Consider the following 20198-nt stretch of genomic DNA (forward strand, 5'->3'; position numbering starts at 1 on the left):
ATTGTGTCTAATGCAGTACAGTATGTGTTTTCACAGTGGCAGTTCAGAACTTCAGAAGCTCTTTTCCTTCGAATAGCTGGTCAGCTGCCACCATAGCTCCCTCCTGCTCTTCTGTGTGCCACGTGCCCTGAGACTGCTCGTAGGATGGTGGCACATGTGGACACAACGGCTACCGCCGTCATGAGTGTTCTGATGCCCTTTGTTCTCCACAACCCCCGCCTGCCTTCGCTGGTCACGCTGATCTCCAGATACAGGTTCCCTCATGATGAATGGTCAGAAATGTCTTGTGTGTTCTGGGTCATTGTTTCCTCCAGAGCAATGCTACCTCTTGGGATGTGGTCTCACAGACTTCAGAAGCAGTGTTTTTTGGTTAAAAAAAGTATAGAGTGTTTGAGGAGTCAGCTGTGTAAAGGCTGCTGGAGGTTGGGGAAGCTGCGATGGTGGTGAGGGGCCAGGACTGAGACCCTAGTAAGTGAGGGGCATCGGTGGGTGGTGTGTGCAGAGCACAGATGTCCCCTTGCTTGTAAGGTTCTGCTGTGGGCTGGTTTCAGGCAGCAGGGCATGTGGGGGTGTTTGCTTACCTGAAGACCCTGGTTGGCATCAGGGTCAGAAGAGTATTGGGGGGCGTACAGTTACATGTGTTGTTCAAACCTGAGGACAGTGGACCTCTTCCCTTGTCTTCAGCTGAGTTGAGACCTCCCCATGACTTCTCGGGGCTGTAAACTGTTTCTGGGTTATGCAGCCCACTTGCTAGGCAGATGGCTGAATTTGTCATTGGTGTGCCATCTTGTTGGTTCAGATGACAGATGAATGCTGCCTTTGTGGGGTACAGGATGAGGTTACTAGCATTTGAAACAGGTCTTGTGACCACTGTGGTGTACTCGTGAATCAGGGTGAATGAAATATTCCCAGTTGTAAAGCAGAACTAGTCACAATTGGAGAGTGTGCATTTGAAAATCTTCCTGATTTCTTAGTTTTCTCTAAGGTGATAATGCATACTCAAAAGAAAAGGAAACTTGAAATTAGAAGGGTGTGAAGCTGTGAAGGTCAGATAAGGCCAATGAGGGAGTTGTGGTAGTGAAACATCTAGCCAAAGGGCCAGAGTGGAAGAGTGGATTCCATTCTTGGTGAATTGTGGAAATTTCATAGAATCAAGATCATGAGGACAGAAAGCAGGATTGGTAACAGTGGAGAGGTGGGATGGGGGGGCACGTGAGTAGATCACAGCGTTTCCTGGAGGTGACGCATGCCCGCTGAAGATGGTGGTGGTGATGCCCTGTGGGAGGTTTTGATGGGCATGACCTGAAAGTATTTCACATGCAGGATATCATGTTGATAGAAAAGGCAGTCACTAGCATCTTGAATCTGAAGAATAATGACAAGGCCTAATGAGCCATGTGATAAAGTCATCTCTGTGTTCCTGGGAGATTTTGAGAGTCAGTCCTTAACACTAAATGATGAAGAAAGGTGTCATAGGTAGACTTTCTGAAATTTGTAAAAAGAAGATTTTAAACACCATTGTTGAACAGTGTTCTAGAAGTGGCGGTCGGGAATAAGACAGGTTGTGATTCTTCCTTCCACCTGGGTTAGAAGAAGGCATAGTGGAGGACATTTTCTGGAGAAGACTGAAGAGAAATTATCTTAAGGAAAAAGCTAATAGTAGTTTTGGAGAGTTGGTAAAAGACTTTGAGATTCCATCAAAAATTAAGGAAAATTTTGCTTTGTTCTGGGCAAAGGTGTGAAAGTGTTGGGTGTGCTGAGGGTAGCCTGAGCACTGGAAAGAGGTACTATGCCTGGGATGGTCCTGTTTGGTTAGGCCATTGGATTTCTTCAACAAACAAACGTAATAGAACTCAACACAAACTTAATTTTACTTTTCTCTCAGAGTCACAATTCTAGTAGTCGAGACATCAGAGATATAAGGGTCCATATCTTATCTCTCCCAGTCTTTGTTATATGCTTATTGACAGTCACTTGGGCTTCCCTGGTGGCTCAGAGGTTAAAGTGTCTGCCTGCAATGCGGGAGACCTGGGTTTGATCCCTGGGTCAGGAAGATCCCCTGGAGAAGGAAATGGCAACACACTCCAGTATTCTTGCTTGGAGAATCCCATGGATGGAGGAGCCTGGTGGGCTACAGTCCATGAGGTCGCAAAGAGTCGGCCACGACTAAGCGAGTTCATATATGTATATATATATAGTTGTAACTACAGCTTAGATATATTTGAGTGTTTACTTTTTGCTTTGTTGTATCCATAGGATTTTTCTAAATTGCTTCATTCTTGATAATGACCATGACTGTCTACTATTCTGGTAAATGAATGTTTCCCCCAAAGACAAACAACATAAAGAGGTTGTAGTATTATCCATAATGATGAAAAAATTGGCAACATGTTAAATATCTAATGCTAGGGGCAATGGCTTGATAAATTATAGTTTATCAAATTCCACAGCAGAATTGAAATGTTTAAGTGACAGGTTAGATGTTGGAATTAGAGAGAGTATTAACCTCAGATTTCTTAAGTGGAATCCTAACATTGTCACCTCTCTGGATCCAAACACAAGGAGCATTTGTGTGTGTGTACCCTTGTAAGCAATACATACAGACTACATTAAAGAGCTTTCAACTGATTTTTAATACATGACCCCTAGTTACATTGTGGAGGATTAATTAATAAGTTTAATTTGTTGCATAGATATTTATTATCATTACAATTTGAGGAGCTGTTTCTTTTACTTTCCAACTTTACAAATGATGGTTCATTCTAGCAGCAAATTGCCCGACCCTCACAAGAAGAAAAAGTAGAAGAAAAGGAAGAGGATAAAGCAGAAAAAACAGAAAAAAAAGAGGAGGAAAAGAAAGATGAAGAAGAAAAAGATGAAAAGGAGGACTCTAAGTGAGTTAGTTAAATATTATTATTATTTGAAAATAATGAGATTCAATCTATTGAAGGTATAAAATTTTAGATTTTAGAAAAGTCAATGGGATATGTGCTTTGTCACCTAGTAGTTATTTGACATAATTAAGGGGTGGAATATTCTAGTAAGTATAACTTTTGGATTGATGGACTTATTTGCCAGATATGACCTAGTATGTTTCAGAAGGGATGGACTAAATACTCAGTAGTTGTTGCTTGTTAGTTGTTCGTTTCTTTCTAATATTTATTTTGTTATTTCTCTAATCTTCTTGGAAATACTAAAGGTTTGTCTGATTTTGAGGCAGTTGAATAAAGCAGCCTAAATCATTTGTCATGGTTTTTAAAGTGTTGGATACTCATGCCATTCTAATTTTGTACTTTAGGAAGATGAAACCTATAGTTTTTTTTTTTTTTACTTATTCAGATAAAACATTTGTCCTCACCACGTGGTTAGTGGTTATAACTTACTCATAAGTGCTCATTAGTTACTGCCACATCTCGTTTTGACTTTGTTCTTAAAATCCCTGGTTTGTTTAATGAGTGCTCATACACTGCTTCTGAGAGCTCAGTCTTCTGGAGAGTACAGAGACCTGCACTATGTGTGCTCTTCTCGGGCAGTTTATAAGCCAGGAGGGGAATTAGGCAAGATCCGAGTGGGAGGAGAAGAAAATGTCCTGGAAGGCATGTGCAGAAGCTGGGAGACTGAGAAGAGCTTGAGATTTTCTTCCACCTGCATAGGCTAGAGGACTTCATGCAGGAGCTAGTGGTCAGTGTGGGTACAATAGAGGGTGTAGCGTGGATGGACAGGCCTCCTTGGGAAATGGCAGATAGTGGTTTCATTAGACTGGGACATCAGGCGCCTCAGGAAAAAAGTAGAAGGAGGTTGGGGTTCGATATGTAAAGCCTTAAAGAAAGCTCAATGTGAACTTCACTCAGGGAGCGGTGTGGCTCTGTTTGGGAATAGGTAGGATTAGCATGGCTGAAATGGTTTCCTGCCACAGCTCTTCGACTAGAATGTGGCTCTGTGAGCAGTTTAGGATGAACAGAGAGGTTGGAAGCAGGCAGGCAGGCGTGAAAGGCTGGGGCTGGGCTGCTGGGGCTCTGGACATGCGCAGCAGTAATAGAAACACAGGTGGTGGGAGAAATGTTAGTGAGACAGAAGGTTCACTGACTGGGAGTGATGAGTGCGGTAGAGAGCTGCAGGCACAGTCTGGTCTGTAAACTGGGTGATGATGAGCATGCTGGTTCTGTCGACAGCAGGTACTTGGGGCTGAGGGAGCAGGAAGCAGGGTGGGAGGACGGGCATGTCTTTGGGTGGATTGAGTTTGTGTTGATGAGAATCCTAAGTGGTTATTCCAGGTAACTGAGAGTTTGGGGGGGGTGTGGTTTGTTCAGTTTCTGTTTGAAGAATTTTCAACACTTTAATCTTTTTGGTGTATGTATACTTTTAAATCACACAAAATGTTCTTTGGCCACTGTTTCTAGAGAAAATACCAAGGAAAAGGATAAGACAGAGGGGACAGCAGAAGAAACTGAGGAGAGAGAGCAGGCCACACCCCGGGGCCGGAAGACCGCCAATAGCCAGGGCCGTCGGAAGGGCAGGATCACCAGGTCCATGACCAGTGAGGCTGCGGCGGCCAGTGCTGCTGCGGCCGCGGCCACTGAGGAGCCCCCGCCACCTCTGCCACCGCCGCCAGAGCCCAGTGAGTGGACAGGGCTGGAGCGAATGGGCCACAATTTTGTTTGGGATTCTGTTTCAGTGCTGGGGTGCAGCAGGAGGGACATCTGATATTTGCAGCCTAGAAATCCTGATGTGAAACTCTGGCCTTCACATTTCTTAGACTGTAATATCAAAGTCTTCTGAAAAAGCACTAGCTCTGACCTCAGTACCCTAAGACCGTGGGTTTCCTTTGTACTTAGTTATAATCCTAGTGTACATGCCACCTTGTTTTCTGAGGTTTTAACTGGGTATGTGTCATGAATGTTTTCTAGTTTCTGAGTGATCTTTATTTTCACTTTTGATACCTGTGAGATGTTGGCCATCTCTTCCCCCTTTAAAGCTAACATAGATGGCACTGTAATGAAAAAAACTTTATTCACATGGCATTTTCTTTCTGTTAAATTAACTTTCATAGGAATAAATTCTTAGACAAGGAAATAGTTGGGTCTAAGCACTGGCATTTTTCTCTCTTATTAGGGGCTATCTTCATTAGTTTATAAAAGGATCATATTAATGATGAGTCCTGTCACTGGTGGCTCAGTGGTACCAAGTTTATCATTACATGACGTGTTGATATGAAGAAAGTGCAAGTTCTGGGAATGACAATGATAAAATGAAGGAAATAATTTAGACAGGTGGATGGGGGCAGATCATGGTGGGCTTTGTTTTGACTGTATCCTGCTTTGCTTACAAAACAAAGATTTTTAAATAGACGAGTGTTGTAATTAGATTGGTGCTTTAGAAAGATAACTGGTGAGAGTGTGGAGGTGTGTTTGGAGTTAACAGATTATATGCTTGGTGCTGTATAATCTATGGATGATTTTTCTCTGACTTACTGAGTTCTCCCTTTGTTTCAGTTTCTACGGAACCTGTAGAAACCTCTAGATGGACAGAAGAAGAAATGGAAGTTGCTAAAAAAGGTAAATGATAGTAGATCAGTTTCTTCGGGTTTGTTTTCATTTGTTTTTAGGATTATTAGTAATGAGTGATACGGAACTAATTTCTTTTTAATTAAAAAAAAGTTCTTCCACAATGGAAGAAGAATTTAGAAGTACACTTAGAAGGTCTTTTTCACGGTATCCTGCTCTGTAAGGTACCCCAGTGTGTCTTATTTGAGGGACCCACTTTTGAGGGATTTAACATTCTCTCTCACTTTATTTTGAATGTCTTGTTAGAGAGCAGGTAAGCTACTTTCAGTTTTACAGAAGAGTTGTGATTAAATGCTATTAATGTTGTTTTTGAAGGTATTTGATATAAAAAGTCTCTTATTTAAAAGTTGCATTTAAAGAATGATAACTGTTTCCTCAGTTTGCATTTAGTAAGGCAAAGTTTGATTACAAACTGCTAAGAAATTGTGCTGTGATTCAGAGATGAGAGCATGGACTTTGTGGCCAGACAGATGAAGGATTGAGTTCTGCCTCTGACATTTGTGTAGCATGTGGCCTTCATTTAACTCTGAAACACTATGAGTCTTTTGTTCGTCTCTTCTTGCTAGCTAAAATTTCTAAAAGGATAAATAATTGGTTTATAAATAAATTACTTTTTAAGTAAAATAATTTTGAGAAAATTTAGCCAATTCTTTTGAGGGTTAAGGATTTACCTTGTAGTTCCAAAGAGAAATTATTGCAAATAGCTTGACTTTTTAGTGACACATTTCAGATTTATTTTCTGTTTAGCTGGTAATGAGTAACACATTTAAGAATCATGTAAACTTTGCCTAAAATACAGTAGTTTAGAGTGTTCTGTCCTCAGAATATTTTTATTTGAGGTGTGTTTGCCGTGACGGTTGTACTCACGTGCATTGCTGTCATCTGACCATCACAGCACAGTAAGTAGATGTCCACATGGCCACAACGTGGTCTGGTCAGAGGCACATCCCCACACCCAACTGCTCAGGCCCCTTCCTTTCTGCTTTTGTCATACGCTGGCAGAATCTGGAGGTGATCTTCAGTTTTCTTTGTGAAGGAATCTACTGGTGTTAACCTTGAAAAGTTGATGTTTTCCCCACCAATTGTTGAATTTGCACTAGAAATTCCTGCTTGGATACACCTGTGTCTAATGTACATCTCTGTGTTTATGTGTTTATATGCCCATATTTCGTGCACATGTTTCTGTGTGCATACGTGTGTTGTTTGTTGGAAGGAAGTCAGATTGCATAGGTTCCTGTGATGCATTGTATTACAGAAGGTTTAAGAAAACCTGATTGATACTTTCGAGGGGGTCCTTAATTGGAAATGGACTGGGGACATGTCGATTGTACCTGGAGCCTCAAGTATGGTCTTTACTTGGTTTTAATCACTCACATTTGATTGCCTTATTAACTTTGTGCTGATACAATATTCCCCAGGATCTAGAAGTACCTAACCACGCACTGACAGTGTCTGGGCACTGACAGTGTCTGGGCTCTCCCCATGTGTCCTCATTGTCCTGGTCCTCTGGAGATAACACAGCAAGGACTGGGTCACGTCCTTCCAATATTAAGCATGTTTGAACTTTGGATAGAAAAATAGAGCTGTTAATGAGTTTGTGTCAATCACTGTGAAATGTATCAATAAATAACTGAAAACACAGTGTTAATGATGGTGAGTGCAAGGATTAGAGGTATTGTATTATTTTTCTTGCTTGCTGTATCAGGTGACTATTCAGTTAATGTTTGGTTTGTTTTTAAAATACAGGTCTAGTGGAACATGGTCGTAACTGGGCGGCAATTGCCAAGATGGTGGGAACTAAAAGTGAAGCCCAATGTAAAAACTTCTATTTTAACTATAAACGGAGACACAATCTTGACAACCTTTTGCAGCAGCATAAACAGAAAGTGAGTATATCAGAGGTGGTGAATCTTTTACTTACTGTTTTTTAGGGGTTTTTTTTTGAGCTTCAAAGATGGGTTTTGAAGAAAACTTTTTTGTAGCCTTACCTGTAAAGGATATGCTAGTTTCTTGGCACAAGTTGACTCTGTTTATTGCCCAAAGAGTAAAATTTCTGTTAGTAGTAATGGCAGTGCAGTACTTTTGAATTACTGTAAACTGGATTTGAAAATTATAAGCATTTTGGAGTTTGAATTGAAAATTTTAGAGTTCTGTTGACCATATTGAATGAGTTGATCTGGCTTATTAAAAAAGACGTTTTCTCAGACTCCATGGGGTAAAGACTAAAAACCAGCAAGATTTGAAGTGTTACGGAAATGGTCTTGCCTGGAGAATCCCAGGGACGGGGGAGCCTGGTGGGCTGCCATCTATGGGGTCACACAGAGTTGGACACGACTGAAGTGACTTAGCAGCAGCAGCAGAGATTATTGAAAATGCCTTAACAAGGAGGTTCCAGTGTTCTCAGAGTCTACAGAGCCCTTTGAGGGCTCCGTGAATATTTTGTTTTCATAAGAATGTTAAGATGTTCCCTTTTCCGCTATGTGGACATTTGCATCCATGGGGTCAGAGAAGCTGTGTGAGAGTGCTGATATCTTAGTGTGGACCATGGTGGCACCGCCAAGCTCAGTGCACTCTTCATCTCCAGGCAGTTGCAGCTTTGTTTTTGTAAAATGGCAGTTTCACTTCGTGCCCTTGGTGAAGCAAATAAAACTTGGCTTTGGTAAACCGTGAACCTTGCACACGTGTCTGTATGATGATAGCCGGGGCAGAGAGCCCTCTGCACTGTCTTGGGCCAGGGTAGCACTCAAGGAAAGGCACACTTGGGTTGTTTGAACTCAACCTCACCTTTTTCATGGAACGTCATTTTTAATTAAAAGAATGACAGAAAAACTATGCTTTTCAGACCTGAAAAGTTTCAGACATTTTCTTGAAAATGAATGAGCCTGTCTTGAAAGAAGACATCCATTAATATTGGTTGCCATTTTTAAATTTCCAGCTTTTAGGCAAAAATTAAAATTTTGGTAAATGCGTCTCTCTCACCATGAGCTTAACATCTTCACACTACTCAAAGACTTTTCTGATGAGACTCTCTAGCTGCTAGCATTATGAGCAATTTTTATTTTTCTTAACATAATTTTCTGTGTCTTCCACATTCCATGACATTATTTTTATTAGAAAATGAACGTATATGTTATTTTTATTAGAAAAATAACATTTTTTAGAGGGGGGGAACGGAGAAGGCAATGGCAAGCCACTCCAGTACTCTTGCCTAGAAAATCCCATGGACAGAGGAGCCTGGTGGGCTACAGTCCATGGGGTCGCTACTAGTCGGACAAGACTGAGCAACTTCACTTTCACTTTTCACTTTCACACATTGGAGAAGGAAATGGCAACCCACTCCAGTGTTCTTGCCTGGAGAATCCCAGGGATGGCGGAGCCTGGTGGGCTGCCGTCCATGGGGTCGCACAGAGTCGGACACGACTGAAGTGACTTAGCAGCAGTAGCAGCAGAGGGGGGTAAAGAACAGGAGTCTTACGGGCTTTGGCTGTTTGTCCATGTAGAGTGATGAGTAGTTCCAAAAATGGTTTGGATGTGACTTTTGATCATTTTGATAAAAGTGATCCATCTGCACACAAAGCCTGTTAGTGGTCCCTGAGGGGACTGCCCTCCGGCCAGGGTGCTTGTCGGACATGCAGCTGCTGGTCTAGTGTACGCCTTCTGCCTCAGCTCATCTGTGAGAAGGCTTACTTCTTGCCTTTCAGTTATGTAAATCCCAAGTAAAAGTATTTTTACTCTTCTAGGCCTCACGGAAGCCCCGTGAAGAGCGAGACGTGTCTCAGTGTGAAAGCGTGGCCTCCACCGTCTCAGCACAGGAGGACGAGGACATTGAAGCCTCTAATGAAGAGGAGAACCCCGAGGACAGTGAAGGTACCACCACTCTTCCGTCTGGTTGTGGCATCTGCTGGCCCACACGTGTGATGGGTGCCTTAGTTTGGCTGTCTAGGGATTGCTTCATTCAGGAAACGAGAACACAGTGTATTTATCATTCAATCACACATGTATTTATGTAGCTCCTGAGATGGTCCAGGTGCTGCAGTCGAAAGGTCTTGAAGGATGGCAGTCCTACCTGAGACACTAAGTGCCGACGTCCATAAGCTGTCAGTGTGTCTCTATCGTTGCCACACATGTTGGTTCAGTCAGTGCCTTCAGTTTCATTTTCCTCTTTCTTTATCGAGCTTGATTTATTTCAGCATTTATAAAGCTGAACATGTCATATTGTTTTCTTGAAAAAAATGTATTAATGGCCCAGAGGCATTGGCCAAAAAAATGTCAAGAAACTTAAATAAAATCCTTTATGCTATTTGAAAAATTAATGACAGCTTCCTCAAAAAGTAAATGTTTTCTTGATTTTTTTTGAATTAAAAAAGGTACCTAATTTATTTTAGTTTACATTACTATTAAAGTTCCTGTGAATTTCTTTTAACTGTCCTCAAGTGGGGATTTTCACAATAATTCCAGTAGCTTTTAATATGTTATATCTTAAATGTGTTCATGTTTTATGTATGCGAACATTTTCTCTATCTCATTTGCTTTTTATTTTATCTTTAAATTACCAGAATTTAAGCTTCGCAGGTAATTAAAGTTGACTGCATTTTCCTTTGTAGGCTCTTACATTTTAAGCTTAAAAGGTTCTACACCTTCCAGGAGTTTTAGAAATACTAGATTTTGGTTTTTCTACAAATTGTTGTCATTGGGTTTTAAACTTAAAATTTATCTTGAAATGGGTTTTGACTTTGAGCAATAAGTGAACTTTATTCTGTGAGGTTTTGTGAAAACTGAGGTGGTATTGCCAAAATGGAGAGACCATTGGAGCAGGCTTGCCTGGGGCTAGCTGAGGGGCTGCAGACAGTCTGAAGGGGTGGCTGGCATTTCGAAAGAGGTCCTCAGAGTTTGCTGACTTCAATAGGGTTGTAACTGGTAGCCAGTATTGCCTGGGTTATAAATGTACATGAAGCCTGTATTTCACAAGACTGGGCGGCTTAAACAATAGAAACTTATCTGTTGTATTAGTGCTTAGTCACTCAGTCGTGTCTGACTCTTTGTGACCCCAGGAACTTTGGCTTCTGTTCATGGGATTCTCCAGGCAAGAATACTGGAGTGAGTTGCCATTTCTTTGTCCAGGGGATCTTCCCCACCCAGGGATTGAATCTGGTCTCTTCTGCATTATAGACAGATTCTTTACCATTTGAGCCACCAGGGAAGCCCTTTAAATTAGGGCCCAATTTTTATGACCTCATCTAACCTTTTAAGGGCATTATTTCTAAATATAGTCACATTGAGGGTTAGGGCTTTAACATAAATTTGGGGGTGGGGTGGGACACAGTTCAGTGCATAACAAGGGCCAAGTCTATTTGTCATATATATGTTTATTTCAGAACATGGAAGCCTGTTGCAGGGGCTGACATACTTTTAAAAACTGAACACCACGAAATTACTTTTTTCCTTCTCTTTTCTTCCTGTTTCTTTGTCTTATTGCGAAGCTTTTTCCAAACTGTCAAATGAGGTTGTCAGGTTAATTACAACCTGGTATTACAGCAATGCTTCCATGGGCTCTAGTGTGGACTGGCCTGGTCACATCATGCCATTTGTATGTGTGTGTGTGTTGTGATGTCTGGTGGTGCTGGTTTAGTCGCTAAGTCGTGTCTAACTCTTGTGACCCAGTGGACTGTATCCCGCCAGGCTCGTCTATCCATGGGATTCTCCAGGCAAGAATACTGGAGTGGGTTGCCATTTCCTTCTCCAGGTCTTCTTCCCAACCCAGGAACTGAACCCAGGTCTCCTGCATTGCAGGCAGATTCTTTACCAACTGAGCTATGAGGGAGATCCTTGGAATGGTGACATCTGGAATGGTTTCCTATTAGTAGGAAATGAACTTGCTGCCAGAATGGTGGGGTCTCCTTTTCCTTTGACTTAATTTCACCTGGGAAGTGTCAGAGAAGAGCAGCAAGCACAGTGCATTTTCCATGATTGGTCTAAACTGCTCAGCTCAGGGAGACCCTGAAGCCACATAGGTTTGTGTTCTCAGGCTCTTGCACGAGGGTGAGTGGAAATAGCTGCTAGAGGCCAAGTCTCCGTGTGAGTGGAAATAGCTGCTAGAGGCCAAGTCTCTGTGTCAGCTTCCTAAATGGGCGTCTGACCATATGAGTATCTTTAATAATTAGATGAGTTACATCAGAAGGACCAAATCTTTGTCATAATTTAGATTTTCTCTTGGTCTGAATCATTCTTTGAGGTGTTCTGAGGGGGGAAGAAAAAGACACACTTGGCTGCTGCTGCTGCTAAGTCACTTCAGTCGTGTCCGACTCTGTGTGACCCCATAGATGGCAGCCCACCAGGCTCCCCCATCCCTGGGATTCTCCAGGCAAGAGCACTGGAGTGGGTTGCCATTTCCTTCTCAATGTGTGAAAGTGAAAAGTGAAAGTAAAGTCGCCCAGTCGTGTCCGACCCTTAGCGACCCCACGGACTGCAGCCTACCAGGCTCCTCCATCCATAGGATTTTCTAGGCTGGAATAAATAAATACGCCTATTCACACACACACACATTATAGTTTGCAAAGCTAACCCAGGGCTCTTAGTGCACTGAGGAAAACAAACACGTGTCCTTGCCATTCTCTATATTACGACCCTGCTGCTGCTGTTGCTGCTGCTGCTAAGTCGCTTCAGTCGTGTCCGACTCTGTGTGGCCCCATAGACGGCAGCCCACCAGGCTCCCCCGTCCCTGGGATTCTCCAGGCAAGAACACTGGTTGCCATTTCCTTCTCCAATGTGTGAAAGTGAAAAGTGAAAGTGAAGTCGCTAAGTCCTGTCCGACCCATAGCGACCCCACAGACTGCAGCCTATCAGGCTCCTCCATCCATGGGATTTTCTAGGCAAGAGTACTGGAGTGGCTTGCCATTGCCTTCTCTGTCACACTTGGCTGGTGCTTGGTAAAGCACTGCGACTTGAAGATAACTGAAGGAGTGCTCATGTCAGATGATGTCATCTGCATAATCACTGACATGTCCTCCAGGCTTTGGAGGAGAAATGACTTGTTTGTTTGTCCTCAAACTTGGCTTCCATCACTGTATGAATAGAAATTAGGATGCTGCTGCTGCTAAATCACTTCAGTCGTGTCCGACTCTGTGCAGCCCCAGAGATGGCAGCCCACCAGGCTCCGCCGTCCCTGGGATTCTCCAAGCAAGAATACCGGAGTGGGTTGCCATTTCCCTCTCCAATGCATGAAAGTGAAGTTGCTCAGTCGTTTCTGACTCTTTGCGATCCCATAGACTGCAGCCCACCAGGCTCCTTCATCCATGGGATTCTCCAGGCAAGAGTACTGGAGTGGGGTGCCATTGCCTTCTCTGGAAATGAGAATGAAGTCTGGCTTTTTGTCTGCCTTTCAACTCTGGTAGCGTCTTTCACCAACCATAATTGCTGCTGCCCATTAGACCTTACAACACGTGAGGTGCTCTTCTGAGCTTTTGTCTTTTGATTTTGTTTTTGTTGTTGAGACTTGAGCACTTTTCTGAGTCCAGGATCACACATTTAACTGCCTGTGTAACCTTTGTATTTGGGCACCTAAGGGTTAACAGCATCCGAAACCGACCTGTGTTCTTACCTCCACACCTCCCTTTCCCTCCAGTCTCCCCCTGGGTGTGTGAGTGCATCTCCTTAGATCTCTTCCCCTCCTCCATCGCTGCCACCCCACTTAGAGCCACTGTCCCTTCCTTGCAGTGGCCTCTGGATTGGTCTGCTTGCTGCTCTTTGTTCCATTATATTTTTTTTCCTCCAGAGAGCAGCCCAAGTGAACCTTGTAAAATACAAATCAGGTCAGGTCTCTCTGCTCCACATCCTGTGATGCTTTTCCCATCTCATTCAGAATCAAAGCTGGAGGCCTGCAGTGAGGCGTGCAGCCTCCCTGTAGGCACTGGCCCTTCTTACGTCTCTGGCCTCTGGCGGCCCCTTCTTCTCTGTTCTTTTTCACTGTGGTTAAATGAGAGAAAATTGAAATATAATGTTACACTAGTTTCAGGTGAACAGCATAATCATTCAGTACTTGTTCATTATGAAATAATCTAGTTCATCATCTAGTAAGTCTGGTTAACTTTGATCATTGCATAGTTACTTTTCTTGTGATGAGAATTTTTAATGTCTACTCTTGGCAACTTTCAGATTTACAACACAGTGTAATTAACTGTAGTCATTATGCAGTACATCACATCCTGCAGGATGTAGTTATTTTATAACAAGGTGTTTGAGTCTTTTGACACATTCATCCATTTTTCCTACTCCTCACCTCCTGCCTCTGACAACCAGCATTCTATTCTCTCTATTGGTGCTGTTTTCTTTTTAAAGATTCCATATGTGAGTGAGATCATCCAGTGTCCTTCTCTGTCTGACTTATTTCACTTAGCACAGTGCCCTCAAGTTCCATCTGTGTTGTCAGAAATGACAAGATATATATTTATATATGTTTACATATATGTGTGTGTATACACACACACATATACACATACCACATTTTCTGAATCCTTTCATCCGTTGGTGGACAGTTAGGTTGCTTCCATATCTTGGTTATTGTAAATAGTGCTCCAGTGAATGTTGGGGTGCATATATTTTTTCAAGTTAGTGTTTTTTTCCCCCTTCAGATAGTACCTAGGCATAGAATTGCTGGATCATATGGTCATACTGTTTTTAATTTTTTGAGGAAGCTCCATAATCTTTTACATAGTGGCTGCACCAGCTCCCCTTCCTACCAGCAGTGCATTAAGGGCCTCCTTTTCTCCACGTCTTCCCCAACTGTTGTTACTGCTTGTCTTTCTGACGGTGGTACAGTGACAGGTGTGAGGCACTGCTCCTTCTGTTTTGCCCACTGTCCTCATTGCTGCTCCCAAGCTGACAACCCCATGTGAGGGGCTTTTCCGCGTGCTCATCTCTTCCTGGCATGCACTTCTCCACTTCCTTTGGGCCTCTGGTGATGTCATGTGAGTGCTCTCATGCCTCTGTAACTGGCTCTCAGTTGAGTTCCATATTCACTGCATTTATTACTACCTGATGTGTCAAGTGTTTATTGCTCATTGCCTGTTTTGACCCTAAGATTTCTTCTGCCACGGCTGGGTTACCAGGATCTCAAACAGCTTCTTACATGGCAGGTGTTAGGCACATATTTGAGTGAATGAAACATGAATTTGTTGAGTTATTAAATATTATGTGTGAAAAATATTTGTTCTCATATGATCATTTAAGTTTTTATTTTTACTGTTTTTTATGTAAGAACAATACATTTGTGGCATCAGAGTTTCCTATTTTGCTTAAAATATTTCTTCGTATGTCTTGAGGTTATTTGTATTTCATACTAGATTATCTTCTTAAGAGTTTTAAAAGGATTTATCCCATTTAGAATTCTTTTTCTGCATTATGTAACGCAACGTTCGTGTTTTTCTTCCAAACAAAGGACCAGTTCTGAGAAATCGCACTCGTTAGCTGTTGTCCTGCCTCAGAGATTTAAAGCACTGGCTCTGGCATGTGTCAGTTCCTCACATCCATCAGGACCTGTTCCTGATCTTTGTACTACTGGTTTGTCTTATCTGTCTGTGGGGCAGCCCCAAACATGTCGTAATACATTGGCTTCATAGTGAGTTTAAGTGTCTGAGGAGTAAGTCTCTTCAGTGCTGATAACATTTTCTGATTTTCTTGAATTTTCTCAGGGACTTATTTTTTTCATAGAAATTATAAATTGATCCTACACACTGTTGGGATTCTCATTGGAGTTATATGTATTAATTTTAGGGAGATGTAAATTTTTGTGTTGTCTTGTAATCTGTTTTAAGAAAATAATCAAAAACATAATGTTGAAGTATCTGTGTCCTGTTCATAGCAGTGTTGTGTTGAAAGTAGCCCAAGGGTCCAGTAATAGAGGAAAGGTGACATAAACTTAAAGACATGTTCACAGCCGCTCATTCATTTCACACCGCATCAGGTATGTGAGCCTGCTCTGTGCCAGGACCTTGGCCTTGTGCTGGTCACTAGGACTAAATGAAAAGCGAAATGTGTAAATCCTTGCCCTTATGGTGTCCACAGGCTCATGGGAGCAACAGTTAGGAGTCATGTAATTGTGAACAAAAGTAAAATTGTAGCTGCAGTCAGTACATGTGCTGTGGGAGCCATCAGTAGCAAAGTTCAGCTTTGTTGAGGAAATGATAGAAGGCTTTTTTAAAGCATGTGGTAGTTGATCTAATATCCAAAGGGAGAGTAGATGAAAGCCATTCAGAATGTGTGTGGTCAGTGGTAGGGGATGCATGGACCTTCACAGAAACTGAACGAAGACCACAGAGAAGGCGGGGCTGGAGAGGGAGCTGGCAGCTTGCAAGCATGGCCACACCCAGCAGCTTGGGACTGGATCCTGGAAGCAGCAAGGCTCCTGGAGATGTTTTAAGTGGGAGAGAGTGGGGGTGAGTTTTGGTAAGATTTGGCTGTTAAATTCACTCTGGCTTTGTGGTAGAGAGGAGTCTGGGGTGGTGGTGGGAAGTTGTTTCTGGAGTCAAGTTTCAGTTGTGAAACTGAAATGGCTGGATTTGAGGGATATTTTTAGAGAGAAATCTATGACTCATCAAGGTGCAGAATCTGGAGATAAATGAGGGAGCGTGTGAAAGATGACTCCTGGGTTCCTAGTTTCTTTGTTGGATACTAAACTCTAAAAAAGAGCTTGATTTGAGACTTGGGAGAGTTGAATACCAGTCCAGAGTAAGACATAGAGAATTTGTAATTCCTTTGTGATATCTAGGTAAAAGCATTAAAAGTGCATGTATGAGATGGAACAAATGGTGGGAAAGACCAGTGTTACAACAAATTAAATGACAGAACCTATGTAATGTTGTCCTAGAGCTTTGCTTTCCAGTGAGGTAGCCACTGGATACCCATGTGTTTGTTGAGTTCTTAAAATTTGATTGCAATCTTCCCTCCACCTGAGGATCCCACATGTGCGGGTTCAACCAGCTGCGGGTCCAAAATATTAAAAAAAAAAAGCCCAGAAGGTGCCCCAAAGCAGAATTCCACACCATGGCAACTATTTGCACAACATTTGCATTGTTTGTACAGCTCTTCAGACAGAAGTTTTATTAGGTGTCATAAGTCATCTCGAGATAATGTGAGGAGTACTGGAGGATGTGCATAGGTTGTATGCAAACACTACGCCCTTTTATATAAGGGACTTGAGCATCTGTGGATTTTGGTTATCTGTGGTAGGGTGTGGGGGTTTTCCTGGAATCAGCCCCCTCCAGACACCAAGGGACAGCTGTCGACCAAATTGAGATGTGCCGAAATGTGAAATAGCAAATTTTGAAGACTTAGTACTAAAAAAGGTAAAACACCTTGTTACTAGGTTTCTATGTTGGTTATGTTTAAAATGGTAATATTTTGCACATATTGGGTTAAATAAAATTATTGTTGAAGTTAATTTTACCTGTCTCTCTTCTTATTTTTTTAACGTGGCCACAAGAAAAATTAAAATTACAGATGTAAAATGTGCATTAGGTTCCTCTTTGGATGGTGCTGTTCTAATGTTAGCTCTCCTGGGTTAAAAAAAAGCACAGAGACAGGACTGGTAGAAATAAATCAGAATGTCATCTTTTATGGAAATGTTTTTGGTTTAGTTTTATTTTTTAATCTATCTTTTTCAAATTTTGTATGAATTATTTTTGGACATTAAAAGCTTTTATGCTTTCTGTTTCCAAAGACTGAGGCAATTTGAGCTTTCCCTTTTGTACTTTTTAGAAAACTTGTTTTCCCAGTGCTGTGGTACTTCAGGGAGGTCATCACAGGAGGATAACCCGTCCTAAACAAGTACTTTCAAGCATGGCTTCTGTCACCGCCTGACACATGTTCATTATCAGATTTTTATGCTGTATCATTATCTTTAAGGTGCTGAAAATAGTTCTGATACAGAAAGTGCTCCTTCTCCTTCACCAGTTGAAGCTGTCAAGCCTGGCGAAGACAGCACTGAAAATGCGCCTCCTCGAGGGACTGCTGAGGCCGCGGCCGAGCTGGAGGCCACCCCTGACGCCGTGCCCAGGCCTTCTCCCTCACCGGCAGCTGCGAGCACAAAAGCGGCCGAGGATGACAGTGTGGAAGCCCCGGCGAATGATAGCATCACAGTGGACACAGCCGAGCCGATGGAGGTGGAGCATGAGGAGCGCGGGGCTGAAGGCACTTCTGCTCTTGACCTCCCCTCGGCCGCTAAGGCCGATGCTGCGGATGTTGAAATGCGGGTGCCAGAAAGCAGTCCATCCAGAGTCGAAGGGGACCCCAAAGACAGAGACCTGGAGAGGAGCAGCGAGAAGCCAGAGCCTGGAGATGACGATCTGGGGGTGTCCCAGCAGCTGAGCGCCCCGAGGCCGGAGCCCCTGTCCGACCACGATTCCAGCGCCACTTGCAGTGCGGACGAGGACGTGGACGGGGAGCCCGAGAGGCAGCGGTGAGGCTCCCTCCTTGACCTCCCCCGTCTTTACTCTGCTGGTCGCAGACTGAACCTGGGGTGGTGCTGGCTGCCAAGGTTGCTCCTGTGTAAATATTGGCCAGTGAGAGAGAGTGTCTGCTTTTACTGTTGGGTTCTGATGCTGGTCACCTGATTAACCAAAAAGAACTGTGTGGTTGTTATTTTTTAAAGAAAAAGACTTTAACTTCTTTCCATATCAATTGTTAGGTACATTCCATATGATAGCAGAGAAGGGCGGTCAGCTCCCAGAACTGTGATCACAACCACAGTTGCCTGCTGCTATGGTGGCCTAGCCACGTGACGTGGTGGTGAAGGGGCAGGCGGGAGGCGGGGGCCCCAGCTCTGCCCTCGGACGGAATGGCCTCAGAGCAAGGCCACAGTGCCTGCATGAGAGACGTGAGAGATGCTGAGGGCAAAGATGGGGACTGGAGGAAAAGTGTGTTAGAAAGCATAAATCTGATTCAAGTTAGTGGTAATTGTAATGGTCACCTTTTTGTATCACGTAAAACTGTAGATTATTAATATTTGTAATTTAAAGTACAGGTATGATACAAATTAACTTAAGTACTTTTAGTCAATATTATGGAAATACAATCTTTATGGTTTTTATAACAATTTCTGTAAAAAAAATTAATTTTTGTAGGAGTAGATACTACCTTCTTTAGTATACTCAGTTTCTTGGGTGTTTACTTTTCCTTGAAAGAAATGCAGTCACATAGAATCGCAGTACCTAGAATCATTTGTACCATGTTGAATTGATTGGTGCAAATTGTAGAATGAATTAGACTAAAATATCATTTGACCAGAAACCCAAGTCAGCTCTTTTTTTCTATTTTCTCCCTTTTTAATAGAAAGAGGCTCTCAGGAAACAGCCAGATTCTGCTCAGAGCTCTGCTTCTGTATTGTGTCCTGGTGTCACTGTGCTTTCGGTCCATTTCCAGTATATTGTACATCTTATATACTAAAGAATGGGACTTGATACTAGAATGATATTGAACGTAGCAGTCATGATTTCTCCAAGGAGATTTTTATGTGGTAGATAATAGAATTTTAATCAGCAAAAATAGAAGTAATATAGGGCTCCTACTTAACCATGGTTTTTCAGAAAATTGAAGGTTCTAGCACTCTTTTTCTCATGTCTCAATACTGTGGATTTTAACTATTCCAAACTTTAAACATAAATGGATTCAAGCTGTATGGTCCCTTTTTAAGCTGCTTTACTGAAATATGTCATCTAAAATAAGAGTTATGTGTTCTGTGCTGTTGATTTTAGTGACTTATTTATAAATTTATGAGTGAAGAGAAAATTAGGATGGCAGTAATCATAAAGGGGAAGAGCACCTGAGGGCTAACTGTGATAGTGGTCGTGAAATTCTGATGTTCCTTATCAACACATGGTACTTCCTGGATGATCCTCTAGTTCACTTCGCTTCCACGCTGGCAAAATGACACTTTCTGTTGTCTGTATCTTTAATATTATCTTGATTCTTTGTGTAAAAATTTGTTTTCTTTTACACATTCTCATTTTCCTACACATTTATACCTTTTCAAATGTTCACCTTTCCCCAGTAACAGACAACACTGAGAAATATGATGGCTCCTGTAAGGTGTAATGTTCCAGTTCCTATTCTGGACATCCTTTACTCAAGTGTGGGTCCTGAAACTGAGTGAAGTGGTGCAGTGTGAGATGGCAGAGGGTGAACGGGGAGCACGGACTGGGTGGGGAGCACGGGCAGCCATGTGAGCTCAACCTGCTGTTGCCTTGTGGGAGTGCTGCCTCTGCGGCGCCGTTTCTCCCCAGTTTTCATGAGAAACCAGGAGTCTGGAATTATGGGTGAAATTCTTTTTTTTTGTTTTTATTTCTTTATTTTTGACGTTGCTGGGTCTTTGTTGCTGTGCGCAGGCTTGTTTTCTCTAGTCGTGGTGAGTGGGGCCTGCTCTCTGTTGCAGTGCGTGGGCTTCTCAATGAGGTGGCTTCTCTCGTTGTGGAGCTCGGGCTCTAGGCTCAGGCTTTGGTAGTTGTGGTGCTCGTGGGCTTAGTTGCCCTGTGGCATGTGGGGTCTTCCTGGACCAGGAATGGAACCCATATCCCCTGCATTGACAGGCAGACTCTTTACCACTGGACCACCAGGGAAGTCCCTGGGTGAAATTCTTGATTTTAA

General features: G+C 42.7%; 1 protein-coding gene across 18 annotated transcripts in view; it reads left to right on the forward strand.

The window, feature by feature from the left end:
• The window catches only part of NCOR1 (nuclear receptor corepressor 1), a 119116-nt gene that overhangs the window by 58871 nt on the left and 40047 nt on the right, over window positions 1–20198 (forward strand). For 10 of the 18 annotated variants that reach the window (XM_055407360.2, XM_055407359.2, XM_055407366.2 and 7 more), the window contains 6 exons: window positions 2767–2894; window positions 4401–4618; window positions 5493–5555; window positions 7311–7450; window positions 9305–9431; window positions 17463–18015. In XM_055407360.2, coding sequence (XP_055263335.1) covers window positions 2767–2894; window positions 4401–4618; window positions 5493–5555; window positions 7311–7450; window positions 9305–9431; window positions 17463–18015 — 1229 coding nt within the window. The remainder of the gene's footprint in view (window positions 1–2766; window positions 2895–4400; window positions 4619–5492; window positions 5556–7310; window positions 7451–9304; window positions 9432–17462; window positions 18016–20198) is intronic. The other 8 variants (XM_055407362.2, XM_088828927.1, XM_055407364.2 and 5 more) reach the window with 3 other exon arrangements.

Source organism: Moschus berezovskii, chromosome 20, assembly GCF_049115385.1.
Source record: "Moschus berezovskii isolate FMDL1 chromosome 20, NW_MosBer_1.0, whole genome shotgun sequence".
Lineage (NCBI taxonomy): Eukaryota > Metazoa > Chordata > Mammalia > Artiodactyla > Moschidae > Moschus > Moschus berezovskii.